Raw genomic sequence first — 13519 nt, 5'->3', positions numbered from 1 at the left:
CCCCATTGAAAATCTGTGGAATGACTTGAAGACTGCAGTCCACAAACGGTCATCATCAAATTGAACTGAACTTGGTTCTACAAAGAAGAGTCGACAAATATTGCAAAGTCTAGATGTGCAAAGAGTTAGTAGACATACAGTATCCCAACAGACTAAAGGCTGTAATTAAAGCAAAAGCTAGTTAAACAATAAATACTGACTCACAGTGATTCTGTTTTTTTTTTTTCTCTGACATGTTGGTGTTATACCTTTCACTTGTATGTTATAAGTTGCACTGAGTAAATACAGCTGGATAAAACAAAAGCTGTGTCTGTCTTCATTTCAGGCTGCAAAGGAACAAAATGTGATCATTTTAAAGGGGGGTGATTATTTTCTATACCCATTGTGTGTGTGTGTCTGTGTCTGTGTGTGTATATATATATATATATATATATATATATATATATATATATATATATATATATATATATATATATATATATATATATATATATATATATATATATAGTAGTGAAGAAGTGGCAGTAATGGCAAAACATCTCATCCATCATGAAATGAGCAGACATGCTTGTTTTAATGAGCAGACCACACTACAGGAGGAAGAGAAGGACAGGATGGGTAATTAGTGTGAGTATTTAATTAGGTTGTAGGCTTAGATTGCTCTCAGTGCTATTTAGATAGTTTGCATTGTTGACCTCTGCAGCTTAAATTGACTTAAGCCACAATATCCCCTAAATTGCGGAGCCTAATAGCAGATTAATGATTTAGTTAGGAGTGGCATATTGTTCCCTTATTAATATTAAGAATAAACAACATTAAATAGTTTGACATTGTCAAGCTGTGTGCGTAATAGATCAGTTAGCTGCAGGTGATATTTTGTCAATGTTATTTATTTTCGAAGACAGTATGTTTTATTTGAGAGCATATTTTAGATTGTGGCTTTCTGCTAGTAACAACACTCACTCCATTTAAGGAGCAAAATCAATTCCTAATACATTTCATGGCACTCTTCATAGTCATACTTCTGAAATAATCGGACATAGTTCGGCTACATTTAAGAGGTGATTAGAAAGGGTTATGCACAACTATGTCAACGATTATGTGCTGTGGCTGAAGATCTTCTAAAACAAAGTACAACTAACATCTGAAATGCTGTAAGTTTTTTTCCCATTATCTAGTTAATTACAAATAAGCCATATTTATCTGTATGCCATTCCCAAGGGATGTCTTAGCAAACAGTGTACTATACAGTAGGTTACTATAGGGAGCTAAAATTCAATTTTAGCTAACCAAAAAATAACTAGTATATAAGTCCAAGAGTGAAATGTGACGAGGTGAAAGATAATAGATGAATAATTGTGTTTTTATGCACTGTGTGGGAGGCAGTGAGAAACTTTACTGCTAAGCCCCACAGCTGTAAAATCTGTCCTCACAATGACTTTACAGCTGGCTCGTGGCCACCTTTTTATAGACACGCAAATATCATGCTAAAGTTTGGCTTAGTGTTGGTGTCACTGAACCGGCTGGCGAAGATACTGTTGCCATGAAAACTTCCTCCATCCTTGAGGAGTAACTCGCCTCAAAATAAACCTAATGAATCATCTATCACTGTCCAGGTACAAAATAAAAGATGCTACACTACCATGTTTGGAAATGTTATTTTTGCCCAAATCAACATCTCCAGGGTGATGCTGTAATTTTGCGTCACCTCAAAAATAGGCCCAGCGTAACGCCTAACGTCGGATGAGATTTAAAAGCTGGCCTGTTTCTGTTGGCTGTTGTTTCTATCTTAAAATACACCGTCTGCATAGTGTCCAAATGCATTTCTTCTCTCTCAGTGTGTATGCATGTGTGTGTGTGTGTGTGTGTGTTTGTAATTCTGCCTTTGGCAACCAGGAATCTTCATGAATCCGCTGGCACCACATCTCACAGCTGGCACAGATTCTACAGCTTCCTTTTCTCCTGATGATGGCTGTTGTTGTTCCTGAAAACACTGTTTTACCTCCTCATAACTCAATGCGTAAAGAGCCAAACCACTAGAGGCGTCTGTACGTGAGTACTATCAGAGCGAGTTTGAATGGAAGTATTGATGGAGCTATTTAAATTCACTTTGAAGTTACTGATAGGCTCTATTTCCTCCACCTTTTCCCTGACTTGAGTGGGATAGATGGCATGAAGAGGGGAAAATTGGCTTTCTGAGCTGTAATTAGCCTATTCGAATGCTTTTCTCGAAATCATCCAAACCACATATAAGCATTAATGGAGGCTGAAGGCAACAAAATGGTTGGAGTTTCCAAGATTAGAGGCGAATGACACATGTTGAACTCTTAAAAACATCAAAATACTACAGCATTTAGCATTGCCGTGCCTTCGCAGTATTTTCGCAGGGAGTGCAGAACAATGCTTTTAATCACCAAAGACTGTTGTGCGCTTTGAATTCAAAGACTGGAGGTAATATGCAAATGCAAAATTAATGTCTCATTCCCTGCGCTGAATGAAGCACTTGACTTTGAAAAGTTTGTTACAAGTCAGTCTCTATTCACAGCAAATGTAATCAGGCATGCTCTGCCTCTCCGCAAGGCTTTTTCAGAGAGGCTGGTATGAATCAGGTTTTGATCATGGCTCATTTTTATTTATAAGATCCAGTAGAGGGAAGTTTTTCAAGGGAAGACAACATCATATTTTTGGAAGCCACAGTGTAGCTACAGGTAAATTGGCTCTTCCCACGGATTTGTCACTATCGGTCTCATTTTCCCGTGTAGTGATCTGAGAGTGAGCATGTAGTCCGTCAGGACACTTCAGACGGCATCTTCTCCAGCTCAAACATTCATGAGGAGCATCTCTATCTGGGATACACTTGGCATGCTTGCCCCTCTGAAGTTTTGATGATAATTGGCAAACTAGCAAATGGTCTGAAATCATCATTTGCAGTGGTTTTGCCACCTCCGACTCGAAAAAAATAAACTGTTGCCTCATTAAGACTGTGCCTGTACTTTTTACACTGACACAAATGTGATGAAAAAAATACATTACAGAAAGACAAAGCACTGAATAATTTTCATAATCTTTAACAGAACAATAATGTCAGCTTTAATTTCCAAGACAAAGCCGCTGTTGTCATTTCAAGGCCTTTTTTTTTAAACAAGCTGCCATCACAACTTTTCATCAAGACTCAGTTCCCCATAATTAAAAGTCTATTCTTGGAATTTGTAAGTTTTTTTTTCAGTTCAGTGTTTACATAAAGATAATATGAAGTTCAGCTGGGAAAAGTGGTGGGCAGAAAGAGACGGATGGATGGAGAAAGAAAAATCAAAGGTCTATGAAAAGGCTAAGAATCGGATCTTTGGAGTTATTATGTTGTGCTGCTCACGTACAGGATACACCAATCAGGACTTTTGCTTGATCCCGAAGGAGCTAGGTTATTGACCTTGCACTTTAAAGGTATAACAGAGCCTTTCTTGAATCGCCAGAGGTGTTAATTAAACAGAGCAGCAGAGTCAGGACACAGGAAATGCACGGACAGTGACGAGTCTGTTATCTTACTCCACAAATAACCATTTATTCTTCACACATTTAGCGAAAATCACGGTTTATTGTAAAGGACACAAGAAGGTAGAGAAAGAGAAAGAGATGTAGCAGTAGATTAAGTACTCGGTGCATGGCACATCATTCTTAGGGAGACGACTCACTGTGAGTCGAGTTTTTCTCTTTAATTCTGGCACCAAAAGCTCTGAAATATTCAACAGTGATAGTTGGCCAGCCAACTTGAGCCTCGTAATATGGAGTAGGAGGAGTAAATGAATCTTTGCTACAGCAAAAGACAAACCGTACCTTCACATTTCAGCTGCGTTAAACAGGTCTTTTCATCGTTTTAACAGAGGTGGGATTGATTTCGTTTCTGTTAGGGCTGCACGATTAGATGGAACAAAGCCGAAATTGCAACACGGCTTAGTGTGATTATGAAATCTCAAATGCTGCAAATTATTAAATAAATATATGCCTTAAATGTTTAAGAATGAAGTGGCATTGTGTTTTTACACACATTTACACATGAGCAGCCAAAATAAAAGCTTGATGGTTAAACATTTGAAAAATAAAAATAAGTCTAATTTTATTTAAATTTTACAATTGCACTGTAAAAATAAAATAATAATGATAATAATAATAATAATAATAATCTTTTTTTTTTCTTTAATGTTTTTTCCCTCATCAAATCGTGCAGCCCTTTTTTGCATTCAGTACATGGCTCAATATTTTCATAAGCTGCTCAGAAAAAGTTCATATTTGACCTCCTGTGTAAATTTACAGAACTCAAACGACCCCCGGCGTGACCTTTAACACTGAAACTCTGGTCTGAGGTGCCAGAAATAGTTTTTAATTACAAACCACACAAATCAAAGAACACCGTGTCCTCACTTTGAAAAAAGAAAAGAAAAAAGAATCAAAATAGACAAATAAAAAGTAACAATTATTATAAAACAACCATCATATCATACCATCGTATCTGTAAAATCAATATCTAAAACTCTATAATGCATGCCATACTATGCAGTTGTTGTTTTTTTATTAAGAAAGTTCAAAATTTTATGTTGGGAATTTCTTTTTCTACATTAGCAGTGTAAGACTGAGTATTATGTGTTAGTGTCTGTTGTTGTTTGTGTTTGCTTACAGTCGTGTGTGTGTGTGTGTGTGTGCTTATAAGCTCAGTGAATGAAGAGGGGCTTAAACAGATCTGACATCATTTTTACCATGCAGAAAATCTGCCAAGTCTTCCACTGTCCCTTCAGTTGTGTTTGTCCATTTGTGTCTTTTTTAGTCTGTTTTCACACTTTCCTCTGCTGTCCTTGCTTGACCTTGTCCGATCTGCTCTGGGGTCTTCGACTATAGAACAGAAATGACAAGAGAAGAGAACACATGCATACCATAGTGAAGTCTGGCACAAACAAAGCAGGTGATTACACATTTAGACCTTCCTCTCCATTTCCCCGTTGCTGTCAGACTGACCTATAATTTGACAAAACCTGTCACCGCTTGCTGCAGTTCTCAAGGCTGACACTTGTTAGCACTAGAGCAAATAGTCATCTGTGAGAGGGTGTGCACAGGTCTATGCTTACTGCATCTTGACAGCTCACTTATATTACATGGTGAACATGAAAATATAAATCTATAAAGCGAATTTGGTAACAATTTACAATAAGGTTCATTAGTTAACATGACCTAAGAATGAACAATACTTCTACAGCATTTATTAATGTTAATGTTAATTTCAACATTTATTATTTCATTATTAAAATCAAAAGTTGTCCTTGATAACATAAGTCAATGCACTGTGAATTAACATGAACTAACAATGAACGACTGTATCTAAAAGTTTCTCAAAGATTACTGTAATAAATATAATGTTCATGGTTCGTTCATGTTAGTTAATACACTAACTAACATTAACAAATGGAACCTTATTGTTATGTGTTATCGCACATAACATGTATTTGAATACATGTATTTGTAAATACATAGTGCGGTCAAAAGGTCATAGACAACACTGAAAATCTGGGGATTCAAATTTAATTTAATTCTGAAAATTAAGTTTAGTTAGATTACATTTAGTTAGAAAACATTATTATGTGCAGTAAGTTACACACTTCTTCACACTTATAGGTTAGCAATTAATGTTGTGATGTTTTAATTAACTTTACACTTAAATCGTTGTGCCCATAATATGCACTTGTGTTGTTTTTTTTAAGGTCTCTTTTGCTAATTACAGCTGCTTTTATTTGATAATATAAATGTATTTATTGTCGCTTCTGACCAATGTAATGTTTACTTGTTTAATAAAAGTATTAATTAATCTAATATTAATTTCTTTCAAAAACATTCTTACCCGAAACTTTTGAGCAGGAATGTATTTTGTAAAGACAATATTTATGTACAGAAATCAATGGAAATGCATTAAATAAATAAATAGAAGGATTTTGAGTTTGTACAGTATAATGAATTCATGCATTGTTAAAGGGATTGTTTACCCCAAATTGATTATTATTAAATGATTATTAAGGCATAGTTCACCTAAATACATGTCTTGTTCTTCTGAAGAACACAAAAGAAGATCTTGTATCTTTATATTTTTGTCCATACATTGAAAGTCCAGTGTTGTTTTGCTGAAGTATGGGCAAAAACAGTTGAAACATTCTTTAAAATTACTTGCATTCCACAGATGAAAGAAAGTCATACAGGTTTAGAAAGACATGGGGGGAGTAAATGAGAACAGATTTTTCATTCTTTAATTCTTTCAGTAGGGCGCATCAGAACACTCACTTGACTGTGGTCAAATGTCTTTTTCATCTCAGATGAACTCTCGGTCTGATTGTGGGAACAGTCTGCTCCCACCTGGAGGTGCAAACAAAGAAAGAAAGAGTGTGAGAGAGAGAGAGAGAGAGAGGGAGAGAGAGAGAGAGAGAGCGAGAGAGAGAGAGAGAGAGAGAGAGAGAGAACGTTAATGTTAAATTGAAAAGCAAATTCAAGGAGCAAACATATCCCAGGATCATCTAAAAAATCAAGTACAGAGTGAAGGGGAAAGATGTTTTGAATAAAAGCAATTTTTAAGTATTTTTAAAGTTAATAAATAAAAAAATACATGGACGGGGCCACAATGGAGCAGTGATACTGTATAGACTACAATTGTTTACATTTTCCACAAAAGCCCTGAGCTATGATATTATACAATGTTGCATAGAAAACAGATTAATCATGTTGCTCAAGGGATGGAGTATTTCAAGGAAATGTGAGCTCAGAAACAAGCCTGAAAAATGTTTTTGGATCAACACATTAAACAGAAGACTGCAAGACAGCAAAAGACAATGTTTAACAGAAAAATACACTCATCATTTTTTTTTTTCATTCTGACAGGAAACACACACAGTGAGGTTAAAGAGATAGTTCACCCAAAAATAACAATTATGTCATTAATGGCTCACCCTCATGTCGTTCCAAACCAGTGAGACCTCTGTTCATCTTCAGAACACAGTTTAAGATATTTTAGATTTAGTCCGAGAGCTTTCAGTCCCTCCATTGAAAATGTGTGTACTGTCCATGTCCAGAAAGGTGCAACCGATGCAACCGGTTCTTGACTCGAGAACGAGTCAATCTTTTGTTTGTTATCTGGCTTGGCTCTGTGTTCATCTTCAGTTCTCTCTGGATATGAATTACTCTGGGATATGTGTTTGTTTGAACTCAGAGGGAGTGTCAGCCACATTAAAAAAGTTAACAGCTTAAGTAATTTGTCGATTAATGCTTATTGGAGATGCAAACCATTTCAAACGATTAAGTTCGATTTGGTGAACTGGTTCAAGAAGATCCGGTTACATCGAGTGATTCGTTCGCGAACCGGATGTCACAAACTGCTGTGAACGCACTCACAACAGAAACAGAAGAGAAGATAATAGCCGTGTTTCCACTATCGAGCTAGGACCGGGCATGCTAGTGCGAGGGCCAGTCGCGTTTCCACTGTCACTTCCGGGGCTTGATCGTGCCTCGCCGGGGCTTCCTCGGGGCCAAAATCCTTGGGCCAAAGCGGGCCAGCTGGGGCTAGAGGAGGGGTTATGAACATAGGCGGAGTTTCTCAGCGTCTGGAGAGCGTCAGCACGGATCATTTAAAAAAGATAACAGCTTTAACACCAGCATTAAAGACATTTTAAAATAAGTTGAGCTCAAAACTCACTCTTAGTTTGCAGCAAGTGTTTGAAATAACTTGATCCGATGTGGATTATAATCACTAAACAAGGCATAAATATTTATAAGCGATGTAAAAGACTATGCACGCTAAACATTAACGTTACCATAGTAAACATGGTAAAAATGACCGCTTGGATAAATCAGACGTCAGCTCCTTATTCTCTATCACAATTGTGTATTTATTAAGTAACATTTTATCTGTCGTCTCGTTTCGTGAGTTTAGCTCCACGTTGAATATCATCAAAATATAATAATGATTTTTGTTTGGGAGCTTTTATAAAAATAGAGAGTCTGCGCTGAGGATCATTTCAGAAAGATAACAGCTTTAACACCAGCATTAAACACTTTTTTTTTAAAATAAGTCGAGCTCAAAACTCTCTTTTAGTCAGCAGCGAGTGTTTGAAATAACTTGATCTGATGTGGATTATAATCACTAAACAAGGCAGAAATATTTATAAGCGATGAAAAAGATATGCATGCTAAACATGTTACCATAGTAAACATAAATATGACCGCTTGAAGAAATCAGATGTCAGCTTCTTATTCTATATAACAGTCGTGTATTTATTAAGTAACTTAATATTATCTGTCACAAGCCTCGTCTCGAGTTTATCTCACGTTGCCTATCATAAAAGAATATAGCCTAATAATGTTTTTTTGTTCGGGAGCTTACAAAAATAGAGATATTATCATTCATCCTAAATGTGACGGCTACTGTGGCTAATAAACAGAAACAGACTCGGCTGAATAAGCAGGCTATTTTCATGAGCGTTAAAAATAAATAAATAAAATAGAAATAAGTGTATTTATGTGTGAATAATTTTGAGTCTTGATAAATTAAATCAATATGATCAATGTATCACTTATTCTATAGTTAAAACATCGATGCTTTTGAATGTGAATATATAACAAAGCATGCAAACAAACGGCCGCTTTTATCATGTTCGTTTTGTGATCGCGCATGTTCCAGTGACTTATTTCTTAGTTTTCTGATAACTTCCCTTTGTTGGTGAAATTTTGAGGTTGCATGACATTGTTCTGAGAGGCGTGTAAAGGGCGTGTTTTAGTGACGTGCAGCGGTGCTTCAGGCTCCACTGTGGAAATCCTGCGCTATTCTGGCCTCGGTGCTACTGGCCCGGGGCTATGAGCCCCGCCCGGCCTGCTTTAAGCCCTGGCTCGCACTGCCCCGACAGTGGAAATGCGGCTAATGCTGAATAAAGTCGTCGTTTTTGTTCTTTTTGGATCAAAATGTATTTTCGATGCTTCAGAATATTCTAACTGACCCTCTGATGTCACATGGACTACTTTGAAGATGTTTTTCTTACCTTTCTGGACATGGACAGTAAACCGTACATAGGTTTTCAATGGAGGGACAGAAAGCTCTTGGACTAAATCTAAAATATCTTAAACTGTTTTCCGAAGGTGAACGGATATCTTACGGGTTTGGAACGACATGAGGGTGAGTCATTAAGGACATCATTTTCATTTTTGGGTGAATTAACCCTTTAAGTTAATGCAAGTGTTATAGGACTGTGCCTGGCAAAAGAACTACTTTATACAGGCAGTAAAGAGTAACCATCTCTATTTACTCTTGCCATATACTTTGTTCATTTCCTTCACTGCCTGGGCCTGCTTCATCCTTAAGTGCTCTTTCCTCAAAAAAATGGTCAAAGAATTGATTGCAGTAATGTACTGAAAACAGCAGAGATGATTAAATAGCAATTATCAATGTCTGTAAACTGTATATGCCTCTGGACAAGCTGGTGTGTGATTAATACTAAAGAGAAAAAAAACAGTTGACATGCTTTTTTGATGGATGTGATTCAGTACTTCACCATCTGACAACAACTTCAGTTTGTTGTTATATACTCCATAACGAAACAGTCTGGATACGCAATTTAAATGTAAATAGCATATTAATTAATTACTGTATAAAATATTATATTTATATATTAAATACCGTTCAAAAGTTTGAAGTGTTATATATATATATATATATATATTGCCTTTATCATTATACATTTAATAATAGTAAAAAAAAACATTAATGTCTTTGCTGTCAATTTTGATGAACTCAATACCTCTTTGCTTAATAAAAGTATTCATTTACCAACTTTTGAACTGTAGTGTATACAGTGTGATCCAAAAATCAGCAACATTTCAATTTCAACTTAAAAATGTGACATTCAGATGTAAAAGAAATAGAACAAATAATAGATTCGTAGATTTGCCACTATTTCTAGGTCACTAATCAAACTGGGAAATTTGTGACACTTATCGTGTGACTCTTTGTACAGAAGGTAAGTGTTAGAACACACACTAATCTATGATTATTCATAAATGATAAAACACCATTGCATACCATTCCAATGTGTTATATCTCACTCACAGTCTCACTCTTTCTCTCAGTATAGTCACGGCTCCGTCACACACTGCTTTTATCAGTGCCATCAGCAGGGTGAGAGCTGCTTTGGGAACAGTTTCATTAGACAATCTTCATGGCATGTCATCTACCAAGAATGACACCTTCTCCCTGGGAACCTGTGTTTCTCTCCCTCTTTCTGTCTGTTGATGCTTCCTGTCTCCACACACCTCCTCACATCGCCCTTTTCCCCTCTTTTACACACACACATTCAGCTAACACACAGCCACTTACCTACAATAACAAACACACACAAATCCTGCCATTATAGTTGATAAGTGCATGTCAGCAACCAGCGTGATGTACTGTATATCTCATCGAGCCTACAGTACTCCTCTCTGCTCTGCTGATGTGTAATGCATTGTTTCCAGTTCATCTTTCCAGTATTGTCTCAAACCGTCCAGACTAGAGGATTCCACATCTTGTTTCAACTCTATAATGCACTATAATTTAAAAATACCGTTTTAAGAGATTTTTACTCAAGAATGTACATAGAATTCAAATATGCGGTTTGTTAATAAAGATAATGACTATTTATATATATATGAGCTCCAGGGTGTCAGCACCCGTTCAGCGCTAATGAACCTGCTGAGAACAGCTTTACCTTTGCAGCTGACTCTGATGTTTCTATAGTGGTTAAACATGAGACAGAACTTTTTTTTAGGTAAATCTTACAGTCTTTGGTCTTATTAATCTCTTATTTGTTTCAGAGCAAATAGTAACCGCTTTCCTCAACGGACATTCAAACTAAAATTAAATGTGAATATGAGATTGAGCTGAAGAATGAATGCTGTATCAGATGCATGTAATGACACTCGCTCAGTCCATCTCTCTCTCATAACACTACTCTACATAATACAGTGAGCTTTTGATACAGTAATACAATAAGCTTTCAATGAAACAACTAAATGCTCCTACATTACTTATTCAAATGTAATGTTTCGAATTAGTAACGAAAGCTCAGCTGTTAAACTATCAACTTTAGATGAAGGTTTTTACATACACTGTTGTTGTTGTTCCTTATGAATTTACACACTCGTGCCATTAAACTGTTGTATAAATGCAATATCACACTTGTCGCCATGCAATATGGCTGTATATCAGCACGCTGGGCTCACCTGCAGCCAAAGTCCCTTTTAGGCAAGTCGTTTCACTAGGTGCCTATCTTTGAAACGCCCCTTGGGCATGCAAAACTTCAAATTCTTCAAAACTGTTCACCAAGCTTATTATTAAATTTCATATATGAAGTCACCAATGAAATATGGCAACAACTGACTCACTTGCCAGTGTGCATGCACAGTTCTAAGCCTGCGTCTCAGAACACTGACTGTCTCTGACTGCAGCTGCAATGATGCAGCGTAGGTCACTGAATGAGGGGGAAAAATCTCTACTTTTTTGCTCCTCTCTAGCTTACTTCCTAATCTAGCTATGTAATAAACTGTAACACACAATGCCAGTTTATTAGACAACTAGATTAGGAAGTAGGCTAGAGAATAGAAAAGCAGATTATTATTTATTTATTTTTTCTCATTTTGTGACCTAAGCTGGTGGAGGGAGCGTTTGTAGAAACTGAGTTTGTAGTGAACTGAGGAAGGGAATGGCTGTTCCAGTGATAGTCCTGAATGCCAGCTTCAAAAGCTTTGATTCTGGCCGTATCTGGGAGCCAGTGGAGTGAGATCAGAGTACAAAGCATACACAGTTAGGAAAATATGGCTGTGTGCATAAAATACTTTTACAGATTTGCTTTGTTCTTCTTCTGTAGGTTGCTTTGGATAAAAGCATCTGATAAATGCAAATGAACAGAATATTGCAGTTTGTTTTACAACAAAAAACTGTTTTAGATTTGTTTTTTTACGATAATATAATACAAATAATTTTAGCAATTATTATTGAGTTATAACTAAAATATATGTTCAGTACTTTTTATACTAAGAAAACACCTTTTCAGGTTTTCTACTTCAATATTTCAGGTTTAAATCAATGTACTTGCCCTTTCTTTGTAACAATTGATGAAATTTACTAGAACTTTCTGAGTGAAAACATAACATTTTTGTAGTTTTTACTTTGAGATTCTTATATATATATATTGTTTGTTTGAGCATCCTGACCAGCCCGACACAACTCTGTCTCACCAGTGGTGTTATTTTGAGGTAGGTCTATCTGTTGGTCTTGCTGACCAATAAAAGAAAAGAGGAGTACTTAAGGAATCTATTTGAAAACAATAATTATTATTAGTTCCATTTAGTGTCATAAAGGGACAGGAATTACACACTTCACCCTTAACTAAATGGAGCAGCAATATTTTCTCATGGGTCCAACAGCATCGTTCAATATAGCATTGATCACAAGAAAACTGTTGAGCGAGGCCTCAAAGCTCATTCTTGAACGAAATTTAATGCAAAGTTGTAAATGGTCTTTAATAGCTAAGGGATACACTGAGATGCAATGAGCATAAGTCGCCCCATTTAGTCCAAAGGGTTAGGATGTGACCATTAGAGTATAAGGCACTAAAGATTTACCTTCACCATCTGGCAATCTTTCGGTCCTGGGCTCTCTCTCCTCATTACTGCACTGCTCACAGGCAGTTTACTTGTTGTGATCCGGGGAACTTTCGGGATGTCCTTAAGGAAGAGAGCATAAAGAAACAGAGCGTTACTATATGAAAGACATAAAGGGAAAGAGAGAGGAAGAAAAAGAGGGAAAACAGTATAGTGCTGGGGTTAAATTCTCCAAATGGTTTATTATAAAGCACAGACAATTTTCTACTTAGGCTAATATATATATATATATATATATATATATATATATCTTGAGAACCAAATTAGCATATTAGAATTATTTCATCGCAGATCATATGACACTGGAGTAATTATTTTTACTGAAAAATCCCCTTTGCCATTACGTGAATAAATAAATTGTAATAATACTTCACAATAGTACTGTTTTTATTCTCTATTTTTACAGTTTATATATATATATATATATATATATATATATATATATATATATATATATATATATATATATATATATGGCGATTTATACACCAATATTTTGAATGGTAGTTTATATCTAGAAAGATTTGTTGTTGTTTTTTAATGGAATGGCACTTTTATGTGGATGTTTTGTCTGTAATAATAATAATAATAATAATACAACTGTGGAATAACTAATCACATCAATATATCAAATAATATATATTTGCAATATTTACCTTACATAAGATAAGCAGTAATGTGTCAGAGACACAGAGCCAGCAGGTAAATATGTCTAAGATTATATGTGCTGAAATGGAGACTCTGGGTAAATCAATCTTAGTGTGAATATTAATAATAAAAAAAGCACATGGGGGACGAGGTTTCTAGC

General features: G+C 35.9%; 1 protein-coding gene across 1 annotated transcript in view; it reads right to left on the bottom strand.

The window, feature by feature from the left end:
* Positions 1-3534: 3534 nt before the first annotated feature.
* LOC127933879 (leucine zipper protein 2-like) overlaps positions 3535-13519 on the bottom strand; it is a 96949-nt gene continuing 86964 nt past the window's right edge. Inside the window, exons 10-12 of the mRNA XM_052530929.1 lie at positions 12673-12774; positions 6316-6387; positions 3535-4881 (exon numbers count right to left, since the gene is read on the bottom strand). Coding sequence (XP_052386889.1) covers positions 4813-4881; positions 6316-6387; positions 12673-12774 — 243 coding nt within the window. The 3' untranslated portion in view covers positions 3535-4812. The remainder of the gene's footprint in view (positions 4882-6315; positions 6388-12672; positions 12775-13519) is intronic.

Source organism: Carassius gibelio, chromosome A18 (genome assembly GCF_023724105.1).
Source record: "Carassius gibelio isolate Cgi1373 ecotype wild population from Czech Republic chromosome A18, carGib1.2-hapl.c, whole genome shotgun sequence".
Taxonomy (NCBI): Eukaryota; Metazoa; Chordata; class Actinopteri; order Cypriniformes; family Cyprinidae; genus Carassius; species Carassius gibelio.
The sequence above is the reverse complement of the archived record's forward strand: the minus strand, read 5'-3'. Positions and strand labels throughout refer to the sequence as shown.